The sequence below is a fragment of the Cariama cristata genome, unplaced genomic scaffold (assembly GCF_000690535.1).
Source record: "Cariama cristata isolate BGI_N322 unplaced genomic scaffold, ASM69053v1 scaffold4741, whole genome shotgun sequence".
NCBI classification, from domain to species: Eukaryota; Metazoa; Chordata; class Aves; order Cariamiformes; family Cariamidae; genus Cariama; species Cariama cristata.
Window position 1 is genome coordinate 1 of NW_009599684.1, and position 26,326 is coordinate 26,326.

Below are 26,326 nucleotides of genomic sequence, written 5' to 3' on the forward strand. Positions count from 1 at the left end.
CGCCTGCCACCCCCTTCGCTGGCGGCGCCGAGCTTGGGTCGCGCTGCAGGGCTCGGGGAAGGGCGATCGAGGGGGGTCCCGGTGAGACGCGGCCTGCCGTTAAACTTGGCGCAGGGCAGCGAGCAACAAAATATTAATGGGGCTGGGCTAGAGACTTGTTTGGGGCTCTTGCGGTGAAAAGTTTCAACCTAAGTGTTCCTGGGATATAAAGCATCATAGTTGGCCCAGTGTATTCTTACAAACTTTGTGTACATGTGCGTATATACGTGCGGATGGGCAAAACACAGCGGGTTGAGATGTAATGGGTGTTTGGGTCCGTATATACGCACACAGTTGAGAGTGCTTCCATTTTATTCTGTTTTGTAGTATTGGAGCTTGAAAATCCCGTTTAAAAAAAAACCCTCGTATTTCTTTAAACTGCAGAAAATAAAGTATTTCCTGTAAATTTTGATTTGGGGAGTGAATAAGAGCCAGCTGTGCGATGTGTAGCTGTACCAGAGTTCGATGGCTGCATGCTTTTTTTTCTGACCTACTTGAAATAAGCATTAATTGGTAATGCACTGTCTTTAAGTCTGACTGGTGACATGATAAAATAGGTCTGAAACCTGACTGTATCCAGGCTAAATGATGCAGCCATGTTGTTTTGTTCTCTGACTCGGTTGTCTGCATAAGTTGATTGGAAAAAAATTTGTTTGGTACAGTCTGTATGTAATCCAGTGTGAACTCTCAGGATTAATTTCTTACAAAATCTCTAACTTTCTTGACGCTAAGATTTAGTTTACAGATTCCTTCAGATAAGGGGAGATTTTCTTCGCTTATTTTCCAACTCAAGGGAATAGCAGGTGGTGCTTTTGGGAAGGGGGCCTGAGTTCTGCTAGCCAAATAAGTGCATTACGGTACCATATGAAAACAATGGGGAATGTTAACAAATTATAACAAAAATAATTATGGCACTTCTATTTTTATTCTTTTCACTTAAAACTAGTAGTCTAAACTGTACTCCTTCGTCAATGATAGGTGAGAATGAGAAACCAAGTTGCACAAAAAACTGGAAATACTAGTGGTACTCAGTTCACTTGTATAGTATTTGTATTTTGGTAGCATTCCTTAACAAGCAGTTCAGATATTACTCTGAATATGGAGAATTTTTCGTGCTTGGTAAGTTAAAACTATTTTTAAGGCAAATTTGAGAATGTGATATTCAGACCATGAACTGTTTTGTTTGCTGTAGCTTTCAGCAATAAATCCTACATCTGCATCTTTGATTCTGTAATTTCAATGTTTTGTGGAATAGTGGAGATGATCTCGCCTGCTGTGCGCAGATGTGGCCTTCAGGGGAAAGGGTTAGAATAGGTCCCTGTCTTCAAGTATTCTATAAAAGGATCAGCAGAGTTTAGTGGTTAATTGAGCCCATGTATTTTACATATGAAGAACTAGATCTCGTGTAAAAGAGGACCCATATTGGAAATGTATTTTTCCCTTACCCCTCTTCCACGTAAGTGAGATGAACAAAAGTTCTTAGATCTCCCTAAAGCATGTATTTTGTAATCCTATGTCACTTGCTTCAGTGATGTCCATTGTGCAGCAAAGTGAGTTGTTGTTTTCCTACTGTATGCTAATAATAAAACATGTAGGTCACAGGGAAAGTTGCTTAATTTGAAATAAATAATAAAATAAGTAAGTCTACCATGATCGTGGAAAACACTTGAAGACATGTTCTCATGCTTCATGCTGTATCTCTAGAAGTTTGGGATTGGCATCCTTGTGAAAGAAGTGTCTAGTACTAAGTTCTTGTGTAAATAACATGAAAATTATGTTAATGCTTTCTTTTATGTTGAGACTACTGTGGTGTTGCAAGTATTGGATTTTTTTTGTATATGTACAAGTATATATATTTTATCTTTAACTGTGTTTTTAAGAAAAGCAAGAGAAAGTGAGCTATTTTTTCTCCTTTAATATACTTCTGATTTTTGAACTACTAAGAAAATGCTAGTCCCAGGCAGTAGATTACCCTTTTTATGACATTAAAAGGACAGGAAGAGAGATGAAATCAACTGGGATTCTGAGTTACTATACAAACAATTTCAGTGGGTTGCAGGATGGTACAACTAACGTACTTTGTTTTGTGCTAAGTGGCAGGAATTGATACTGATGTTCTGCAGTACTGCTTGTGTGCTTGCCCTGAAAATTGTAGTTCCTGCTGTAGAGGCAAATGCATGAAAGATGGTTTAAAGATGCTTGAAAGTCTGTAGTCTAATATGGCAATCTTTGCAGCATACTTCACTTGAAATCAAAGGGGTAGCCTGTTTTATATGGCTAGTAAAAATTTGCTCAGGTGGTTGCTAAATAAAAGATTGTCAAAAGCTCTTCAGCTGCTTTTTAAGTGGAAGTTAGGTGCTAAGCACCTTCTGCAAAATCTTGCTCTCTTTTTCTCTGATAGTTTAGTGTCCGTGTCCCAAAGAGGTGAGAAATTATCACTTTGATTTTGTAGTGTTCAGCACTTGAAACAGGCGGTACAGTTCTAGGTACTGATGAGCTTCATCTTTTTTGGACAAAATAATGCAGGGCTCCGATGCCCGAAGGTAATGCTATAGTGCACTCTGAAGTGAACCAAATCTCTTTGGTATACTCTTTCTTGTGAAACTGTTTGGCTAGTTGCAGTAGCATCTGATTGTGTCTTGCCACCATGTATCAGTTGCATTTGAAATGCCTAAGTAGGCATTTGAATTACAGTATCATTCACGTCCTGTACGGTCTACTAAAATAGCTTGTAGTGTAACTAACTTTGTCGATTAATGTATTTGAGGTGCCACCATATTTGGTCTTTTTAATGAAGAGATTTTTGAGATGTAACATAGGATGCTTGAGTAATTGAATTTAACTTGAATACTTTAATGATGCCTCCATCCTCTTCACCCGCCCCCTCAGTTGTGCAGTACTATTCAGTATAATTTTGGGAAGCTTGCCTAGAATTTATTAAGCATTAAGCAAATAAACTACATGAAGGTCTTCACACTACTGCTGAAAACTCTGCTGAGGATGCGGTGTACTGTTTAAATGCCAAACTGTGCAGAAGGGGAGCAAATGCAAGTTGCCGTGATTGTTTCTTTACCTGAATTTTTATTTTAAGGGTTCATCTTCTATTTTAAAGAATGAGTTTTTAGAAGGTAAAGGCCTTTAAAGAACTTGGGGTATGTAGTGCTAAGCTGGGAATTCAGGATCTTGTAAGATTCTGTAACATCCAAAATTATTTCTTGTTGGTGTGTGAAATGGGGACTGACTTAAAATTAGAGGATGCAAACAGTTCAATATTCAGAAAAGGAATTATTTAATTGCTTGGGAAATTCTGACAGATGAGTTATTGGTACTGCTCTTTAGAAGCCTATCTAAAATGTTCCTGTTACTTCTGATGAAGTGTTCTAAGAAGAAAAGATGGGCTGAAGTTTTGTTGCCCAGTAAAACAGAGTAATATGGGGAATTTCAGCCTAACACTCACCTTTTGTTCTTGGGTTATGAAGGAGAGGAGGAGAAATCCATGTTATCTTTCAATATAAGCAATCATCCTTGGTTGATTTTGTCTATCTGTTTTCCCCAAATACAAGTGCTTTAAAAGTACCCTCCTTGGATTTCTGGTTCAAAATATCTTTTTTTTTTTTTTTTCTTGGAAACTATGAAACAAGCTGAAAAGAAGTTCTGCATATTTCCTGTGACTTAATATTTGGTTAAGTAACACTATGTAGTAATCTTGTTACAGATGAATCTCACAATCTCTTACTTTTCTCCTGAAAAGTATGGTATGAAACATATCCCAGTTCTGTGATGAATTTAGTGACAATTCAAAACATCTTTGCGAGCTGAAGCCTCTCTCTGGATAAGGACAGTATATCTGGATTTGGATCTTTAGTTTATTTGAAAACTTCTACACTCTTGTTCTCCTCTGAGGTTTTTTCCCCTAGCTTAGAGTTATTAGCTTATTGGTTTGAGGCTGTTACTGAATATCAAGATTGAAATACACATTTTGCTATTGTGACTGTCAAAGTAATACTTGATCTCTTCTTTTGAAGGTTTCTATGTCTGACCTTCTTTATGAGCATCTGCGAGCTGCTTTGGCCGCTCAGCGGTTCCCTCCTGCCCCTGTGTTAAGTGCTCTGAAGCGATCACGGGTGGTAGCTCCTCAGTAGCTAGGCTGAGTTCTCTGTAGCAAAAACTGGCACTGTATCTGTGTCGTTTAATTTAGATATGTAGTAAAAGTCTTAAACCCAGTCATTTGTACTGAAACACCACCACAATACTAGTCTTTATGGCTTTGCCTTGATCGTTAATATGTGAAGTATTCTTCTCTTCTTAAATGTGTATTCATGACAGGTATTGCTGTCAGGGATTGTTGGTAGAGAGTAGAAAACAGCCTAAGCTGTTTCCAGAAGTTTGCAGTGTGCTTGAACTTTTTGTTCTTTTCCCCAAGATGGTGATTAAGGAAAGCAATACTGAGAAGGTTGAGTTGTAGGAAAGAGAGTAGTCTCATAGTTAGACTGAGTGGAAAATTAAGGGCTGGATGCTGGCAATAGTGGTGAGCTTGAGGTGTGAGCTGACTGAGGGTTGCCCTTGGTGAAATTAATTTTTGTGATCACATACTTATGATCCAGAACTGCTACAAAGTTTGCTTTCCTTAGCTGAAGTAAGAGAAACTTGTGAGACGTGATCTTCTGAAGTCTTTTTAACAGACCACCTTGCACACCTGTATGGTTCACCTGAAGTTTTATTCCTTTTTAAAGTCTTTTTATTCTGTTTAGATTTGGTTGCCTACATAAATGGGTAGGAGAGAAAGTCCTCGCAAAAGATGGTAACTCTGTGGTTAATATGTATAATTTGAGCCATCCATATAAATACACCTGTCTCTGCTGGTGTGTAAACATTTGCTGTACAAAAGAGTGCTCATGTGGATTAAGACTAGGATCAACTGGTGCAACTTTAAGGAAGGAATGAATGGACAAGTTGCTCGAGTCTGTTTCTTTTTTTCTTCCTTAGACATGAATGATAATTTTTAACAGAAATGTTTGTTTGTTTATTAGATATCAAGCGTTAGATGTATTGTGATAGGAACCACCACTGGAGGAAAATTTAGTTACTGTCTTTTTATTTTACAAGCTAGTGGGTACTGGTATCTGTGCATGTAAAAGATTGACAGGCAAGGACGCAATGCAAATCAGTTATAGGCTGTGGTTATATAATCTGCTGACGGAGGGGAGGAGGGAGAACCAAACAGCTGCATCTGACCAAAAATAGAGGGTCTGTGACAAGAACCTTGTGACTTCAAGATAACTTGGAGAGACAAGAACCAAAGGAAAATGTGTATTAAAGGCAAGTCTGGTATCAATGGAGTCAGAGTTGGCTGGCCATTAAGAGTAACAGATGAAGATGGTAATCCTAGGAAGCTGACATGTTTGAATATGTTGTGTTTTTTCACAGTATGCTGGCTTGCCTATTGGATCAAGTTTTGCCTATTTGGATAAAGCTTGACCAGGATGAGACCGTTTGGAAAAATACCAGACTCTCCTGTGCGCTGCTGTGAAGCAGTTGTAGTTGCACCTGATCTAATGTCCTAAATTTTATGGTTTGGCATATGATTCTTAGATCACTACATAGTGCATGGAGAGTCACTATGTAGTGAGCCGCTATGTAGTGCAGGGATTTGGAACGGATCCCTAGTTTGACAAAATGTCACTTGTTTTGTGTTTGAACTCATAGTTGCACCTCACCCTCTGTCCCCTTCCCTCCCATCTGGATTACGGGCACAGTGCACATGAAAACGAATCCTGAGAGCTGGGATGTGGGAGATGGGCAGGATACAAAAGCATTTGTGCTAATGCTTTTATCTTGTTTATTTCTGAAAATTAGAAATAAGCTCTTTCTTTCTTCAAAGTGAAAATTAGCCTGCTGCTTAAAACATAACGGTCTTTTTCCTCTTGCTTGTGTTGTACAGCTGCAAGCAGTTTATTGTGTCCCACCTGAAGAGTAGCCAAATAAGTAATGTTGCTGTGAATGAGTAGATTGGGCCTGGGTCAATAGTAAGCAGCGGTTTGGCTGTTCACAGCAATAACGTAAATACGGGAGTTGTTGCCTAAAGCTGCCCTAGTGGGCCAGGGAAGTATGTGGAGCAGACTTGGCAGTAAGCCCAGCCTGTAAAACAACATCCAAGTCCTTGCATTTGTCCAGGCATGCCATGTGGGGTTCGAATGACAGTGGAATTTAAGATGAGTGAAATGATCAGTAAGGCTGAGTAAAATCGCAAGGCAGGAGCAAGCTTATTAGCAAGCCAACATTCTCATCTACCTTTAGTGCACCTATCTGTGAGTATTCTTGTGAAATACTGGTGAAATAGAACATAAAAAAAAAATAATAATTGTGGAACTGTTCAGGGAAGATCAGTTTAAATCTGAAGAACTGCAGAACTGGTTGATAAGCAGGCTTTTGGGCTGTGTTGTGACCTGCACATCTTGTGAGTTAACTGAACAGCTCAACTTAATCATTTACGTGGCTCTTCTGATTAAATGTCTCAGTGGCATTGAATGCTTATGGTTACTTTTCAAATAAAGGACGATAGCTGTGACAGAAGAGAAGATACTTCTGTCAGTTTTCTTTGGGAGGCCCAGTCTTCCTTTTTATGTACCTAGGGGAAGGAGAGAAGAATCAACTTTCTGGGGATCTGACTGCAAACCCATGATCTTTCAGCAATAAATCTATGAAAGCAGAAATCTGGGGTTTGTTTGGGTTTGTGTTGTGTTGTCGTTTTGGTTGTGTTTTGTTTTTTTTTAAGTAGAAACAAAAAATTAATTTGAGACTGCACAAAAGACATTTTTAGGTAGCAACATGAGCAGGTACTTGCAGCTAATTACTCCCAGAAATGTGGAATCAAACTATTCATATTAATATTTAGATTAATAGCAATTGCTTGTTTAAAAAAATGGCTTCTCAGACTACATTTTAAAGATTAGTCATCACTTCTAAAAAAGAGAAGTATTTTTAATATAGAAAAATTGCTGGATGGAGTTGGATTTCTGTGTTTGCTTTTTTAACAGGTTGGTTATTTTTGAAGTCTTGTAAATATTTCTCTTCGGACTTACTCTTAGGTCCTTTCAAACCGAGATTTTCCCATTTTCTTATGTATGAGGTTATTCAAGATTGCAGGAGATGAGTAACTTTGAATTCACTGCTTAATGAGAGTCTTCATGTTTTAGTGGCTGCTAACTTTGCTTTTTAGGAACAAATGTTGGGAGAAATGTGGTTTTAATCCCAGATTTGAAAATTTTTTTAAATGGTTTTGATAAATAGAAAAAAATGAGAAGGCCACTTAAACATAAATTCAGTGATAAGCAGCATTTGTACAATGCTGGAGAGGGAATGGAATTGTGACTGACAGTAATTGGGACAGGGCACAAACTGTTACTTTCTAACTAAAGAGTAACCCTTTGTATCTTTATACCCAAAAGGAAAGTATACTCTAAAACCAGAATGATGAGCTGATAGCATGGTCAGGGTGCATTTATTAATTGTTAGTGGCAGTAATTCACTGCTTGTGATGGCTGCATAATGGGCTGTAATAATGTCCACAATGATTTATAGCTACTCATGTGTATCTTAGATGCTTTCTAGTAGTTGTACCTTAAATTAAGAGCACAAAGGAGATGAGGAGATGGAGTAACTGTATGATTACAGAAAGCTTTAATGGTGTCATTTGGGATAACTGTACTCAAGTGACAAAGTCACAAGAGAATATGTGGTTTAATCCAAAGAACCACTGAGAAAATCTGTCAACATTTTGTGTTTTGCATAGCTTCTTTAAATTAGGTCAAAGTTTCTGTATTTTGTCAGTGGAATTTGTCGAATTTAGGCTTTTGAGAGCAAATGCTACTGTCTTTCAAATTGCCTAGCTTTTTTGGTTGGGGGCAGGAGGTACAGTATGTGGTGAAACCTCCACTCCTGCTGGAGTAAATGCAAGCTATTTAGGATTCTCTGAAGAGATGCAAAGTTTCAGACTTGCATGTGATATAGTCGTGAGGCATGCTGATATAGTCTCCCTTGTATTTTGGCAAATCATTCTGAAAGTTGCTGAAAAAATGGTGTTCGTGCTCAGCTTCAGCCTTCCCTTTCTCATCTGGCTATTTGATCCCTGTTTCTGCCTGTTACGCTTACTGTGTCAATCTTAGCAAAGTGAATTCAAGATGTTTCTGATTCTACGTTCATGTGAGCAGCTGGGAAAACAGGAAAGTTCCAAATTATCATTCTGGGTCATTTCAGTCTTTTGATGTACAAAGCCTTTGAGTTTCGTGCACCTGAAGTCTGTGTTAAAGCTATATTATGAAATATATTGGTGAAAAGCTGTAATACTAATGATTTTAAATACTGAACTAACTATATGGTAGGATTGCCTTCTGTGGAATGGTATGCCTTCTGTCATCTTGTAGGACAGCTGTAGAAGTACGGTGTATTTTTGCTGAGATGTGAAGAGTTCCCAAACTAGTTTGTTCAGATACTATCAATACCAGTTCTCAGCCTCTGTGTCATGCTGTGTTTGATAAACAGAAGGCAGCATGCCCCCATTTTGGTCTCCCTTCCTCTTACTGTGTAAGCTCTCCCCACTCGAACCTTTTGCTTGGCTTATTGCATTCCTTTTCTACCAGTTTTTGCAAAGACCATAGCGTATGTCACCCCACTCTCCTATAAATTAAAATACCCATTTTTGTGCACACTCCTGTCTTGTTTTGTTTGCTATGGGCCCTACTTACACATTCTGATCTTGAAAACTTGGGTTCTGCTCAGTGCTTGGTTCAGGACTGGAGCAGACTAAAGGTGTCTCTGTATAAGAGCAGCGGATTGCTATCAGCAAGCTCATTGATGTTAGAAGTTCATCGCTGGTAAAGGCATCCTTGTAGGTAGTTAGGTGAGGATTTCAGTTTATAGGTACAGCATAAACCAGAACTTTGAATCACTGGAGAGCCTTTTATGGAACCTGCTAGTTTTGCCCCCAGAAAGGAAGAGTTAGGTTGTGGATGATAGATTGGCCTGCAGTACGAAGAATCTAGGTAAACCTTTGGCTGGCAACTACAGCACGTAATTCCTTTATTCACTTCAACCAGTATTTGCCTAATGTCCACACTTACCTTTACGATTAGTCTTCTTCCTGTGGGTCAGGCACAACACACCAGTTTTGGAGTGCTCGGTCTTCTCTCACTTCCCACGTCTATACGTACCAGATGCTCTGGGATTGCAGGGCTGCAGTCTTTTCACAAATTCTGATAACTGATCATATAGAATAATGTAGTTCATCTTCAGAATAGCAGTGACAAATAGGCTGTTAATACTATGTGTTAGTAACTGCTGCACGGATGTATTGTGTGGTTTTAAGAATCTCCCCAAAGGCCATAGTGTATTTCTTAATATCTGTGAACTAGTGGGTCGTGTTAAGCTGAATTTCTATCTAACGCTGAATGACAAATGAGGTTTCATCAAATGGGAGAACAACAGCTTCCGTTTTGTCTACATGGGTGTTATGCTGTAAAATACTCTGCCCTCTTGAATGACGTACCCACAGAGGAAAAAAAGGGAAGCAAAGAGGAGACCATAGAACTTACAGATATATTTTTTTTTAAAGCAAAAAGTAAATATTTTTAATTTTTACCTTTTAAGAATATTAATGAATAATCCTTAAATACTGAATCACAAGCTCTATAAAGTTTTCATTTAAAGGTCTGCTTCGTAATCTACCAGAAATACCAGGAGAACTTGAAAAGGCACAGGTATAAACACTGCCTAGCACTTCTGGTTGCTATTTTCTGTTCTTGTAACTGAACTTAGAATGACTAATTCTTATTGAACCTTACAGTTACAAACTGGATTTTTTTACCGGCTTTGTACATCACTTTTTATCAATGTATCTCAAAGCACTGTGATATGAAAGATTGTGAGAATTTATGTTTATTTAAAAAAGGAAAAAAACCTCAACTGAGATTAACTCCATTTGCTGCAACAGAAGTACGTAATTTTCTGAAACATGCTTATGGCTTAAGCAGAGGCATTTGATTTTCATATTTATTTCATGTGTTTTTCTTGCATGCCAAACAAAATGTCATGACTGTTATTTCCCTCTTTGGAACTTAATTCCGTTACATCAGGGTGAAGCTGGATGTACACAAAGACAGCCATTCTAGTTTAAATGCATATCAGGCTATGGCCTAAGGGTTTGGTTGCATGTTACACTTCTATTTGATAGCCAAAACACCTGCAGTTCCTGTCCTGGTTGCTCATTTCTCCCCATGTCCTAAAGCTTACCATCCTGTCCACTGTATATATACAGGTGTTCACGTTAGTGCACTGCAAATCTGATTGCCAAAATCATCTGGGTTAAAAATACCTCTCTTTTCACTTCCCCTCCCCGTTCGTGTGTGAATGTGTGTGGGAGGGTAGTTGCTGCTGAAAAAAACCGTAACATGTAGTTACACCCTGAGAGCCAGTATGTTCTTATTTTATTCGATGTCAGTTGTAAACATTTGATACGCTGTGTTATTCTCTTGCTTAAACTAGTGCAGCTCCATTATTCTTCTGTATTTCTACTGAGGATAATGAATTCTTCTCCAGACTAGAATTTGGAAAAGACTCCATGACGAGCTCCCACTGTTGAGAAGATTGTTTTTCTTGTACAGTTCCAGTATTCTTGCTTAATGCAAGAAAATGAGTGAAATTCTGATGGGCACGACAGAGCTGCCTCTAGCGTATGTGATTGACAGAAGTAAAATTTATTTTTATCCTTTTTGAGTAATCGGGTATGACTATAAAACAGAGCACAAGATCATTGAAGAGGGAGAACTGCTTCATAAAATGGCAGTTGTAAATTATCCTTTTCTGAAAGTTTAAACTTTCACTACCGTTTTGTGTGTTGCTAAACTTGGTCTATAAAGATGTTTCTTCCCCCCACTCCCCCATGCTACCTTAATTGTTTTCACAATTTATACTTTTTTAGTACCGTATTTGGTGGCTTTCTAGTCAGTTATACTCCTTGTAAGCTAGTGCATTGCTGCATTTTTAGGGGCTTTTGGGGTTCTGTATTTTAAGTTGATGTTTAAGCTTGTGGGAAGTGTCTCTGGAAAACTAGTAACTTGCATTGGAAAACTGGAGTTAAATATCCAAAGATAGAGTTTTAGTGTGGTAGTGTACCAACAAGAACTCTGATCGATTGTCTTCGAAGGTGCACAAAAGGAAAACTGTGACTATTGGGTATTTTGGGCTCTTTGTGAAGAGCAAGACTGCTCTTTCATCCCAAGAAATACACGAACTGCTGCAAATCAGTAGGATAATGAAATTTTTTTAAAAAAAACGGAGCTGTGTATGCTTTTTGTTCTCATTTACAGATATTTCTGTGGCATTCTTTATAATACCATCGTGTTCAGAAAGAGATAATGGTAACTGTCATGACAGAATTGAAAAGCAGAAGAGGTTGTCGTTCTTTTTAAAGTTTGGGAGTGGAGACAGATTATATGACTTGCCTGAGAACACACATGTTGTCTGTGGCAATGCTCAAGTTTTTCCTCATGCTATTTAAAGGACTTGATTACTGATCCTGTTTTCACAGTAGTATTTTTGTAAGACCTAGGTCATGTTGCACTTTCTTAGTACCTTATAACAACTCCTGTTGTCTGAACCTATTTTGTTTATGGGCTTACAAACCTAGAATAATAAAGTGGTTTGGATAATTTTGGCACAGGGCTTGTGTTCAGACATTTGATAGTAATTGATCTTCCTTCTGTGGAGAAATCGGGCTCACTGCACAGCTGCACATATGCGTTTGCCAGTACATCGTTGGAGTGAACAACTGGTGGGCAAGCATTACTGGTCCTGAATGTGCAGTCTGATAGAGCAAACAGCAAGCAAAATGCACTTTTAGGAGCAGTTGTTCTGGATATTACTTAAATGATCTAACTGGAGAATGTAATTATATTGAAGTGTAGTTAGCAGCTTAGTAAGGGATGAGCCAGCGTTGTTTTAGTACTGAACAGGAGCTTCTGTAAACTAGTCTGTTTCCAGACAGTAGGAAATGTGAATTCGAAAGGACAGACCTTCTGGTTCTCGTCGATACGGGGTGACACAGGTGCCTGATGTAAGGTTGCAATGGAAGCCTGCAGCTTTATATAGCTTATACGCGCTATGTGAATATAGAGCATCTGCTAACTTTTGTGACCCTTGGTAGTAAACTTGATCTCAGCAGGGTGGGGAAGAAGGCTTCAGTAAATTTCTAAAGACTCATTGGCTTCTCCATGCATGGTAGTGTTAAACATCTTAGTAAGTTAAAACAAAGGTGATTTTCTTTTTATGCTAGCTATCCAGAAGACCTCCTTTGATAGTAAAACAAAATTTGTTTTACGTGGTTTTGTTCTTAGCAAACATTGAATTCTTGGTTTATTTCCCTGTCTCCTTTTAAATACTTACGGGAACAAGTAGACTATTAATACTACTTCTAAAACTGAAGTTAAACTTATTGGCCCATAATTCGTCAGTACTTTTTAACCTTTTGTTTAGTCCAGTTTTCCTTACTCTGCATTGCTATTAACTTTGTTAGCAATTTACTCAGTTGACTTTACCAAAGAAAAAGCATTTAACACACCTGCATTTCAGGGCCATGGCAGGCTTTTGACATGAATGGCACTGCTTCTCTTGGTCTTTGTATTTTGCTGTGTCTATCGTATCTAGCATCTTACCCCCATATGCTTGTGGTAGTTTTTATGCTCTGCCTTAGTAATCTGACCTAGTTTCTGTTTCTTAAATGCTTCTTTCTTATATTTTATGGTCAGTGAAGGCCTCATGACTTGGCCAACTTCACTTCTTTACTGTCTTTCCTCCCCAATAGGGTGGTTTGGATGTAATAGCTCTCCTATTAAGTAACCAGATTTCCATAACTCAATTTTTTTCCCTTGGGCTTCTCCATAACTCTTTTTTGCCTTGCACTTGCCTATTGTGAGACTTCCCTGAGTTTGTTTGCCCTCTGCTTTCTTGAAGGCCCTTGTTGGATTATTTTTTTTTTTAAGCTATTCTCACTCCATTCCATCTTAAGGGTTATCAGATGGTTTAGGTTTTTCTTTCTTTTTTCCCCCATTTATTTCACCCAAGTTATATCCATCTTTATTTGTTTACTAGTTTCTTCAAATTGGTTAGAGGGCTCTTCCAGATTGTTTGTTCTCTACAGTCTTTAATAGGACAAAAATAATTATCAGTAAAGAGTCTAGTAGAATTAATGACATGATTTGTAAAGGTCTTAGTAGTTAGTGTTGTCCTTTGTATGAACAACTAACAGGTTATTTCAACACATGACTACAAGGGGGAGGGTTTGTGTGTGCAAACTAAAATAAATCTGCTGGTTTACTGATTGTGTCTGAAAATGGTTTGGATGGTTTAGACTTCAAAATATATTGTTTCCACAGTCTTGAGCATGCTTTGGGGATTTGGTGTTTGTTAGATGCGTAGTTCTTACTCTAGGTTTCTGGCTTCCTGTTCTTTGAGTGTGTGCTTGTATGCTGCTGGGGAGGGGGAATGGGAGAGCACGATGCCAAACTCAATAGAAGTTGTTTGTGGTGGAGAGGGACCACAGAAGCCTGAGTCAGAAGAATGCTCTCCTGCCTTCTCCATCTCTTCCCCAGTTCTTCCCAGCTGATGTTGGTAATTCTGTGCTAGCCTGATCTCTCCACCTCAGCTCTGTGAAACTTAAATTTTGAATGTACATCTGCTTATTGTAAATCCCAGTGATACTGGAAGTGGACAAATTGCCTTAAATATTTTAAGATTTCCTGATCGTCGCTGCAAGAGAAATAAGGCTCTGTGCAATGGTGAGAGTTTTAGCACAATGTGCTGCTACTGTTCCTAAAGCCATTAATGACAGTAAATGGTTATGCACAGAACTTGAAGACTTCCAGCTGCTGTTTTCCTATAATGTTTTTATTATTATTTCAAAATTTCTATACCTGTAACTGTTTTATTTCTAAGTCTTGCCTAGCTGGATAATTGCTTTTATTGGGATTGTCTTTTTCCTCCCTTGACCTACACTTCTAATACTGAGTTAGGAAACAAGGACATCTGTGATCTTGCACAAGAATATACCGATAGATGTGGAAAACCTGTAACTATTGTCTGCATTTCATGTTTTGTTATGGGAAGCAGCAAAAAGAAAGATCCCCAATTAAAGTTATAAAAAATGTTTGTTATCCTAGTGAAAGGACAGGGAAATGCAGTTTTGATAGTGTTCAACGTAGTGAGCTTGTGTTAATTATTTGTACAATATACAAAATAGTACTTCCACTTCTTGACTATCCTGATCCTTTTAGTGTTATGCATATAACACTATATATGCATATAACATATCATGTTATAATGATATAATTATGTAATAGGGATAATTGTTATATATGACTATATGTAATATATATAAAATCACACAATGGTTATAAAACTACTTAGTACTAGTCTTAAATGCAATTTTGTTCCTCCTTTAATAGTTAGATTACTAATCGAGCTGCTCCTTGCCCGTGAACCTTCAGCCATTTTTTAATTTATTTTTTTTTTCATAAAGTCTGAGGAACATAGTCTGTTCTTTGGTAACAGTGTGCTTTCTCTCCATTTGAAAATGCTTCCTTGTTGTCTCTGAGGAGATGCTGTTTTGTTCTGTTTCTGTTTTAGTTAATTTTAAGCTGATTGCTATTAGTGAAACTGATAATAAAATTACTTCATTAACATACTAATTTTTTTCATAATGGAAAGGCCTAAAATACATGGCTTCCTGTCTGGATATTTTATCTGATTGTGAGTGAGACTAGATTTATTTTAAAACAAGTAGTAATATTCTACTGATACTCAGGATAAAAATCATTTTTTAAAAAAGTGCTAATACCCATAGATGCAGTTCATGTCATCCAGTCTGGATTTGTGGAAAATAATTGTATGAACATGATGTCTCATTGTCACATTTGACACAGGAGCATTTTAGTTTGCAGAAACATTTATGCTTCTGCATAATATTCCCCTACTACTGAAAAAAATACTTAATAAAAACCCACACGCAAAGCACTAGAAATTGTATAATTTTAATGATGATACTGAATGTTAGTGATGAGTCAAAAGCTCTGAAAGCGATTCAGCATTAAAACAAATTACTGAGGCTGCAGAGACCGTATTGTTAACAGATTTTGAGACTAGTTTCAGTGTCTAGTGGGGATGGTCCAAGTACATTTAATTTCATCTGCTAGGAGATGATAGACTAGTGAACACCTGAGGTCTCCTGCATACTTACTTTCTATAATTATGGAGGGAAGGCTCTGTTTTACAAGGGGAAAGAAACAAGAGTGGAAGCGTAGTGGTTACAAAATAAGAAAAAAAGCTGTGTTTTCTACTGTTGTTTCAGACAAATGTCTCGTACTGGCAGTTAATTCAGTATTGAGAAGTGAGGCAAGAAAATCTGCTTCAGTTCAGACAAAGCTGCTGATTTTGTTAACTGAACTTGCACTGTCTCTCAGTTGCTTGTTTTTCTTTGGAATATTTCCTGTGTTTTGGATAAGTTAGTGAGATCTGAGAATATTTTGTTTTGCCTTCCCCCCTGAACAACTTGTGCTCAAATTTCATGAAACTGCACTTGAAAAATGGTGTTCTGTGGGATGGGCACTTGAGAGTTTTCTAAGCAACCAAAAAAGATCTTTGGAATAAGATTATTCGTAGTGTCTTTAATAATATTCTTTGTTAGACCTCTTTTGATAGAATATTTTTAGTTGCTTATAATCTTTATTGAGGTTTGAGTCACTGTAAGATGCTTTCTAGTGTTAGAGGAGATAAATATTATGTATGCGATATTCCAGTGCTTCTAAGTATTGACTAGTGGGCTTGCAGAAAGTATCATAGTCCTATTCATGTCAATGTTTTTGAACAGATTAAGATGAAAAAAACTTTAATTATGAATGGAATGTAGTTACGAAAGATAAAGTTTGAACTGAGTGTTCCAGCTTAGATCCTTTCAAGTTTTTAAACCCATTTTCTGTGTGTATTGTGTTTTCAACCACTGAAGATGTGATTAAACTGTGGAGTCTGGTTGAAAACAAGATTTATGACAGAAAACTATGCTGTAGTCGTATGTAGCTGTAAATATGGCTGGGGAAAACTTAAAATGCAGAACTAGCTTTATTTTGTGTGGCTAGCATAATGGGAAATGTCTAAGATGTTGAAAACAGGCCATACCTGGGAAAAAATTTTGTTTGTGGCATTTTTCCAACTATTGCATTCTGACTCGTTTCCTCTTTTTTTTTTTTTTTTTAATTTTGTTTTCAGATCTTGAGTCAGATGACTGTGCATCCATATACATCTTCAATGTAGACCAACCATCATCCTCTGTAAATCAGCCAATTTGTATTCCTCGCCATGGATTGCAGTCTCACTCCTCTCCTCTCTCACCACCTACAAGACTTCAGAGTCATAAGAACTATGAAGGAACCTGTGAGGTACCAGAATCCAAATACAGTCCCCTAGGTGGACCCAAGCCCTTTGAGTGCCCTAGTATTCAAATTACATCTATTTCACCTAACTGTCATCAAGGGATTGAAACCAATGAAGATGAATTGCACACAAATGGCACAGAAAATGAGTATATGGAAAGACCATCACGGGACCATCTCTATCTTCCTCTTGAGCCATCATATAGGGAATCATCCCTTAGTCCAAGTCCTGCCAGCAGCATTTCATCCAGAAGTTGGTTTTCAGATGCTTCCTCTTGTGAATCCATTTCCCATGTTTATGATGATGTAGACTCAGAGCTAAATGAAGCAGCTGCTCGATTTACCCTTGGCTCTCCTTTGGCATCTCCTGGTGGTTCTCCAAGAGGGCCCAGTGATGAATCTTGGCAGCAGCCTTATGGATTTGGGCATGCCTTGTCACCTAGACAGTCCCCGTGTCATTCTCCTAGAACTAGTATTACAGATGAAAATTGGCTAAGCCCTAGACCGACATCAAGGCCCTCATCAAGACCTACATCCCCCTGTGGGAAACGACGACACTCCAGTGCTGAGATTTGCTATGCTGGTTCTCTGTCTCCTCACCATTCTCCAACTCCATCACCTGGCCATTCTCCCAGAGGAAGCGTAACAGAAGACACGTGGCTAAACACTTCCATCCATAACGTACAAGGCCTTAATTCTGGCCTTTCACCATTTCAGTGTTGTACAGAGACTGATATTCCTCTAAAAACAAGAAAGACCTCAGAGGATCAGACTGCCACTTTATCAGGAAAAATAGATCTCTGTCCTGAAGAACAGGGTAACTTATCATCATCCCTTGAAACTGCAGTGGATGACTGCTCTGGATCTCAGCATACCTTGAAAAAAGATTTGCCTGGAGACCAATTTCTTTCTGTTCCTTCGCACTTTACTTGGAACAAACCAAAGCCTGGTCATACTCCTATATTTCGGTAAGTAGTTAGAAAGTCCTTCCCTCCCATTTTTCCTTTCCTGTGCATCTTAAATAGACATAAATGTGCTTATATTTCAGTAATGCATTAAGACTTCTTAGAGAAAACTTCTTTTAGGCAGGGAGTTGATATAATTAGGGAAAAACAAGTTGAGACACCAAATACCCAAATTTTTCTTCTTTTAAAAATACAGTAGTTGCATTATAACATAGGATTAGTTTTATTTAAAGTTTGTTTGCATACATGCACAGAGCCCAGCTGGATCAATTGCCTGCAGATTTTGTGCGTGCTTTGCAGTTCGATCTAATCTAACCATTAACATTTTAATATAGCTAAAGAAACCTGACTTACATGATTGTGTAAAACTGTGAGACCACAAAAGAGGTGGGGAGTTTATTTGCTTTTATTTTTACTTGCTGCTTTGTGCTGACAGAATTCTAGAAATGGAATAGACAAAAAAAATTTGCTTTCCATACTGAAAATCATCCAGAAAGAATTGATTTCTGGGCTGTAATTCCAAGGGTATTTCCACCACTGTGGTGCTGAGTTTATCTCTTTTCCTTTTGTAGTCCTGTCATGTGCTAGCAGGATGATTTGTAGAGACTTGGAAGAGGGAACTAGTTCAGTTTGGGGGAAAATTTCACCTTCCTTCCCATTCTATTACTTTTTAGATGGAGCAGTTCTGTGACCTTTCCAACCATATAGCTTCTGCAATCACTTTGCCAGTACAAAGCAGTGTGTGGAATAAAAATCAGAACTCCTTAGGCAGCCCTGCTTCTGGATGGACAGATACGTGATTATTCACCTCAAGTTATCGGTTCGATTCCTGAACTTTTTCCTTGCTCTGATAGGTTTTAAAAATAAGGAGTGGAGAGGTACCGGGAGGAAGAAGCTGCAGACATTTTTTGTGTGGACATTTTGTAAGAAAGGCACATTAGAGTAATATCTGTAAAGCACAATTACCCATATAAAAGCCATATTATAGGTTTAAATGTCAGTTTTTCCGTGCTTGTCTGTATTGATTTTAAAATTACTTTGATTAAAATAGTATTATTCTGTCCACAGGCAATGCTTAAGATTTGCTCTTCAAGGATGTAGTGGATGAAGGAATTACAGGTTGAGGGGGGGGAGAGGATTTTCTACATAAATGCGTTATTTTGAAAAAGGCAAAGCTTAAGTCCTAAAAGTTAATGACAAAATATAGTGTTCTTCGCATTGTAAAGTCGCCTTTGCAAAGCACTTGTTTTCACACTCCCTAAGAATGGCTTAGAAAATATTCATGGTTTTAACATTTTCCTCCCCCACCACTTCCTCCTCCAAAGTAAGTGAAGCAAAATAAAGAAATGTTTCTGACCAAGCTTCAAAGATGCCCGATAGCAGACTTTTTTTTTTCCCTGGCTCTGAGAGTTTTAAATTCTTAGCAGAAAACTAGAATTAACTATTGCCCAGTAAGCCAAGCTTACTGAAGAGGTATTCTTTTTGGGGACCTCCCTCGAAAGCACAACTTGTTGAAGAGTGGATGCTGGCTTTCGTGGCAATCTGCTGGTTTTTATGTAATTCCGCTTTCTAGTGGCTTTTTCCAAATTCGGATATCATTCTTGCATCATTTTAACATCTTGATGTATTATTTCCTGATGACTTGTCAGATGAACAATCCTGTTGGAAAAAAATACCTGTTCTCATTCTCTGTTGAGTACATGAATAGTCTCTTGGGTGTCCATCTTATGGAATATAGGAGCGCTCAGTCATCTTTTAAAGACTGTGATAGCTGACCCTTTCCATATGCTTTTTAGGCAAAGAACTAATGCAGAAAAATCAGCTCTAACTTTTGCTATTGAGTACCTAAGAAGGAAGTTACAAACACAAATGGGTGAAATACCTTCCATTTGTTTTAAGGATCTTTCCCTGCACCCTGAAAGTATCGGTTTATAAGTGAATTGTAGCTTTAAGAGCTTCCCAAAGGGTTGCTTCGAATGGGTACTATCAAATAGACTTCAGTGTTCATCTGAGTTCTAACAATGAGCTTTTCAGTTTTACTGTTGAACATATTCCTATGTGTTGATAGATCTGTGTCACACATAAGGCTTATTTTTATTAGTACAAAACTTCTGTTAATTTTAAAATTAAGTTTTGTTTAAATTATTTAGAAGTCGTCAGCCAGCTTAGATTGTTAATATCTAAATTTAAACAATGCTTATTCAGACATTTTGTTGGTTTTGCATAATTGTATAACCACAGATTTTAATTTCTCCTCTCCTCAGAAATGTGTGGATTTTAGTGAGTAGAAGTGATTTTTCTTTTTCTTTTTTTTCCTTTAATGTCCTTGTGCATAACTGTTTATGAATGTGAAGTTTAACAGTAAAGATGCAAAGCTGCTAGCTGGAAAATACTGTTTTACTAGATCTGAAACTACTGTCTTGACAAATACGTTAACTGTCTTCAAGTTTGGTTTTGTTTTGTTTGTTGTTTTTTTTTTTAAATTCTGTTGCAGTCTGCTTATCCGTTATTAAACGTTGTTCAGTCTGTTACTAGCATCTTTTCATTCTCATTAAAGCAACAATAACTATTTTTCCTTAGTTATATATTTTGGAATTGTATTCTATTTATGTAGGATACCCAGCAGTCCTAACTTGGCATTTTTGTTAGCTTGCAGGCTAACATAGCTCATAAAATTTAAGTGCTACTGAAGGGTAAAAGCACATGAACGGATAGGCATGTGGTAAGATGGGGTGTGGATCTATGGATCTTTTGTGGGATGCCCAAAATAGTTACAAAAATAGATACTCAGTTAAACCTGCTTCCTCTTGTAGGGGGGAGAACTGAGCAGAACTGAATAAAAATCAATTTTACTGTTTTCATTAAGAAGTAAAATATTTTTTTTAAAATGTCAGAATTTATTTAGAAGCTGGCATCGAAGAACTTCTCTAAACATAAAATGGGCAAACAAGCAGAAGACAATAAAGACTATACCTATTTACAAGTGAACCAAATAAAACTATTAAGCTGTATACATTTGCTGCCAAAAATGTAGTCTGACTATTGAATTAGTGGAAATGGCTGCATTGGCAGCTGCATCCTCTGTGAAATGTTGAATTAGCAGTTGTAGCCTGTTCCACGGGTGCTGTGACAGTATGCATCTTCAGTATATTAAAACATTTCGTTCTGTCATACAATATTTTATAATTCTGATGCTTATAGAGGAGCTAAGTTGACTCTTATGTTTTATGAATAAAAATGAAATGCAAGAAGATCCACTGTTTCTTAAATAAGTTTATGACAGTGACCAAAAGTGAGCACCTCAGTTGTTATAACGAGTTAGACATTAATTGCAATTTATATCTTTATTATATATAGTAATATATTAATTGTAATATAAATTACAATACATATTACAATTAATATGCTTTTTTAATGTCTTGATTGTTATCGTCAAGTACAAAGTAGTGCATGAAGTAAACTGGAGTATTGATTCCAAGCATATGAAGTGACTCTGACCAGTGTGCGCTCAGCTGCAATAAACTGACCCCTGGTAGAAATGGGGATCATTTGCCTCACATGTGACATGGTGTGAAATGTGCAGATGGCAGCTTCTTCTCTGAATGCTATCTACAGTTTTGTAATCTAGTTTATCCTGTCCTGACCATGTTTTCCTTCTTTCTTCTATGTTCCATAAGTGTGCAGTACTTAAAATTTAAAAATGTGTAACATGCTTTTGAGCATTTCAGTTTTATTTCAGATGTTTTCCAAACAGTTTTGTTAGATGACAGCTTGTTATTTGGTCACGGAAACCTATAATCTGCCAGTGTGTAGCACATGAAAAATGTATGTGTATTATGTGCCCTGAGTCACATTTCTGCTTCCTTGTCAAAGTCTAGACAAGTACCAGTGGACAGAACAAGTGCAACAATTCCCTTCAAATAGGCAAAAAGGAACTAGGTAGTGTCTTTCCTATCTAGGAATAGTGAAGGTATCTGTCGATGATGTCATTAACAAAGTACCTTGGCAGATGAGCGCTCATTCCATGGCAGATTAAATTCGTCATTTTATAGAATATTTAGCAATGAAGCTATTTGGTAATTTTATTTATTATGTTGTTACTCTTGTTCCTGTTATTTAAGATACCCCTTTCTTCTACTCCCCAAGATGATGGATAAGAAATCGCTTTATCTGTAATTCTCATGTCTCCCTCCCCTCCACTTGGAAAATCCCTTTCCTTTGGGGATCTTAATGTAGTGATAATAGAACTGACCTCTCCATTTGCTTATTACCCCAACATTTTGTGAACATGCTAGTTTTATGATATTTTTTTTTTTCTTGCACATCTACTGCTAGAGCTTGAGTTCTACTCACAGAACAAAACTCTCTTTTTTTTAATGAAATCTCTTTAAAAGACCTATTTCTGGGCTTTTGCATAAAGTTATTTCAGATTCTTTTCTTCATTGGATTCTCTTCTTCTTTCAGTCCTTTCCCAAATACCTTATTGGTTGTTGGAAGGGAAACATAGATGCTTCGAGTTAGCTTTCTTATTTAGATAGCATATGTCAGTATAAGTTATAAGTAGTCTAGAAAAATACCAGAAAAAGTGTTTCTTCCTGGAGTCTATTCGTATTCAAACATCTAAATTTGATTGGCTTGCTCACACTGAGGCACCATCTGAAAGGGATTAGTATGCTCCTGTGAATTATCTTAAGTATATCCTTAAATCTTTTTGAAACTTTGTGAAATTATTATTTAGTAGGTATTTAGTAAATACGTATGGAACCATGTAATACTGGGGAGCTCTTCAGGACTAACACCTTGAATTAAAATTTTCTTGTTTAGATTCCAGACAGCCTCCTCGAGTACTGCTGTGTTAGAAAGATGAGTAGCAAATAGTATTTTGAAGTGAGAAGTATACTTGTTTTACAGAAATTAGTGTTCTCAGTTACAATGTATATAGCTCTTCTGTGTCTGATCCATGTCCCCTCAAACAGGTTCACAGGTGTAAGATTTCCAGAAATTGCAAAAAAAATAATTAGAAAGTCTGTTTTACGATACTTTTTTTAAACTTGATCAAGGGGAATAAAAAGAGTATAGGGATGACTCAGAAACATGTACTGAGCAATCAATGTAATATAATACGTACCTTTGGTGAGGACTTGTCACTAAAAGTACAATTCATAAGAGATCAGCAGCATTTATGGTGTTAACAATCATGGTTATGGTGTTCTGGAGTTAACAACCATCACAGATGTGGCCAGTCTTGATGTAGGTAACATGGGGCATTCTGTTGGAAGAGTGGTCAATGATGAGGCAATTAAAAACAGTGGGGGTTCTGTTACTTTTGCTTCTAAGTTTGTTGGTTTGTTTTCTTTTGCTTTAAACTTACAACTTTTAACATGAATGGTTGGTGGAACAGTAAGTTTTAGGTTCCCTAAAGCAGATCTTGAGAATCTAATTTGTGTCTCAAGCAAATAGGCACTTTGTGGGGTGGTAAACTTAACAAGTCATTCATTTTTTTTCTTTCTTTCTTTAACCCCTGAAGTATTTGATGGTAACAAATGGTGCTTTTATATCTGGTAGATAACCAGGCAGTATTCATTAATGGGAAAAAGTCTTGAAATAAAACTTAGTTTCTTGTATTGTGTCTTCCCTCATGGAATACTGAGAGGCTTATACATTGTTTTAAAAACTACTATATAAACTGATGTCTTCAGACTGCGATGTCACAAATTTAATCCAGAGCACTGAGAAGTGACAGGATATCAAGTAGTTTCTTTGTTCCAGTGGTGATGAACAAACAGGCTTTGATAGACGTATTTACAGTTCAGGAATCTCTTTAGTGATGGATACTTAATGGCAACTTGAGAGTGTTTTACCTGCAGTTATCTGGCAGTTACCTCTGGAAACTAGGATTGCTGACAGTGTTGCTTACTGGCTCAGATAAAAGTAGGTTAAACATAGTGGTGGATGGCCCAGTATCCAGAAAAGTTGCTTCGCTCTCTGAATCCTTCTCTTGGAAGTCTGGGGAATAGAGAGGAACAGAAATATGTTCTATTCTATTAGGACTTTCATCTTCATTTTAAGAATAAATCTTTCAGTGTGAGTGTGACTATAGGCACACTTAGTCTGCTAAGTAGTTATCATCCTATTTTGATAAATAGAAAAACACTGGCAATGCTACGTTAGCAAAACTTTAAAGGGAGAAGATTTGCTGATCACTGACTTTGAAGATAAAGACCCACTTAAGTGAGGCAAGCAAGAGAACTTTGTACTTCTTAGATTTTTTTAATAAGCTAGGCTATTGCTGTAATGTTTACATGCCATTAATGTATCCAGAGAAATTCAGGTAGTGTTTGATATGGGACCTTTGTGCTGTACGCGATTCAGCTCTCTACTTCATTCTGAAATTATGCAGATTTTACTTGGCAGTGTACTGTATCAATACTCTGAAAGTATGGTTAATATAGGTCTGCTAGTAGTAGAACAGTGATATTTTGAATGTAAACAGTATTTTAAAAGTCTATTGATGAGCCACTGTGGCAACTGGAAAGGCCCCAAAATTCTTAACTCCAAAATTACTCCAACAGGGGAAAAGTTGCTTTGTTCTAGGCAGTGAAGAGCAACCAGAGCAGTATTTTGGCTCTACCAGCATTCTGGAAAAGGACCGTAGTATTGGATCATGGTTATGGTTTGAGATTCTCAGGGGGTTACTGTGTTGCAACATTGACTTGTCACAGGATACGCTGTTGGTTAATCTCTGCAGAAACTTGGGATGAGGAAAAGATGTGGAATATCCATTGTATGGTCAGTGAGCTTTTTCCCACAGTGACAGATTTTGATGTGTTGGGAAGAGCTGTAAGTGGAAAATGTTATTTTTGCTGCAACTAAGAAATAACAAAAGAATCACTCTAGGAGATCTGTGAATGTTAACCAACAAAGGAAATAAGAACTTTCACAAGCATCTTGAGATCCTAGTGGGTATCTTTGAAAGGTTATGACTAGAATTAGTCACTACAAAGAGGCAGGAACAGGTTCATACAGAGTGGCTAAAATGAGTTCTTATCTCGGTTCCACCTGTGTTCAAAAACTTTCTAAGGAAGGAGTCCAGGAGAGCATTAGACTAAAACTGAGCTAATCGCACATGTGCTTCAGCTGAGGTGCTGGCATTAGCAGTTTGTCTGCACAGAGCCCCAGCTATTTGTCCAATGAATTACCACTCAGGAAGAGTACTACAAATGGAAGGTAACTGTTTTAGGTTTTTAAATGGATTATTTTTAGTGGCTCTCATAGGCTTTATTCTTCCTTCTATCTCACATATACTGCTGTGAGCCATAGTCAAGTGCAAACAAGCAATCTTGTTTCTGGGGTTTGTTTCTTCCTCTGCAAGAGAGGCATAGTCAACCCATGAGCTGGGCCCTGACTTCTACAGAGCTGAATACTGAAGTCCATATAGATACATTTGGCTGTCCTTACGCTGAACATTAGATATTTCCTCATCAATTTGCGCAGCCTGAATCAGTTCTATTTTAGAGATAACAGTTGCGGAGGAAGAAGTTATCTGTTAAATGAATACTGATAAAGTTATCACTGAAGGGGTAATTTTAAATGCAGTGCCTTCTGCTGAGGATGCTACTGAAGCGTTTCGTCTTTACCTTCTCAGTTTCCTTTAATAGCTGCTATTCTCTGAAGCCTTTAATCTTGATGTGATAGGAGTATGAGCTTTTGGAGGCTTTCGCATTAATCAGATTATAAAACTTGCTTGGTATTACTGGAAGAAGGTTTACATTCTGGTGCTGTTTCAACAACATGCTAAGATTTGATTTAACGAAAGTTTTAGCATGAGTGTCACTCATTATTTCTGTTTCCTGACATGTGATTTGGTGCTTCACTAGTAGATCACCACATTGTTAAGGTCTTTACTCATTTAAAGAAAACAAAAAATTAGAGAAACTTCTGTAAAAGACTAAGTCACAAGCAATTGTAACAGTAATTTGGTAATGAACTGAGTAGAATTCTGTAATGAAACATGTGAAAGTGTCTACAAATGTGTTCCTCCTCCATCAAGTCTGAAAAGTGAAGGATTTTAAATAACAACGGTTCTTACTTATTTTAATTTTTTGATCTAAGATAACTTTAAAAAAAACCCAGTCAGCAGCTGATCTGGATTCTGGGTTCTGAATGTGAAGTTAGACGGCTTTACCAATAATGCCAATGCCATCGTGCTGTTTGTAAGCTGGGGGAGGCAGAAATCTCTTTGTAATGCCATTTGCTCATTTCTGAAGCAGCTGAGCTTCTTATTCTTAAACATGTTCCAGGTATTTTAAGAGTAATGCCGCACTAAATTTTGAACTTATGTAAATTCCAAACTATCAGAGATTGCTGAAGTTCAGTGCAGTTTACAACTGATAAAATAACTGTGGTGAGTTAAAAGTCTTAACAGTTTTGCTGGTGATCCTCGCCTAATAGTGTAGACTAAATATTTCCTTGAGAACAAATCAATGGGCCGAGGCCAGTTGTATGAGGTTCAACAAGGCCAAGTGCCGGGTCCTGCACTTGGGTCACAACAACCCCATGCAACGCTACAGACTTTGGACGATTGGCTGGGAAAGCTGCCTGGTGGAGAAGGACCTGGGGGTGTTGGTCGACAGCCGGCTGAACATGAGCCAGCAGTGTGCCCAGGTGGCCAAGAAGGCCAACAGCATCCTGGCCTGTATCAGCAATGGTGTGGCCAGCAGGACTAGGGAGGTGATCGTCCCCCTGTACTGGACGCTGGTGAGGCCGCACCTTGAACACTGTGTTCAGTTTTGGGCCCCTCACTACAAAAAAGACGTTGAGGTGCTGGAGCGAGTCCAGAGAAGGGCA

General features: G+C 37.7%; 1 protein-coding gene across 1 annotated transcript in view; it reads left to right on the forward strand.

The window, feature by feature from the left end:
* Nucleotides 1-16,350: 16,350 nt before the first annotated feature.
* The window catches only part of LOC104168968 (nuclear factor of activated T-cells, cytoplasmic 3-like), a gene marked incomplete at its 5' end in the record, with an annotated part of 56,260 nt that continues 46,284 nt past the window's right edge, over nt 16,351-26,326 (forward strand). Inside the window, 1 exon segment of the mRNA XM_009709759.1 lies at nt 16,351-17,482. Within this exon segment, the coding sequence (XP_009708061.1) occupies nt 16,351-17,482 (1,132 nt within the window).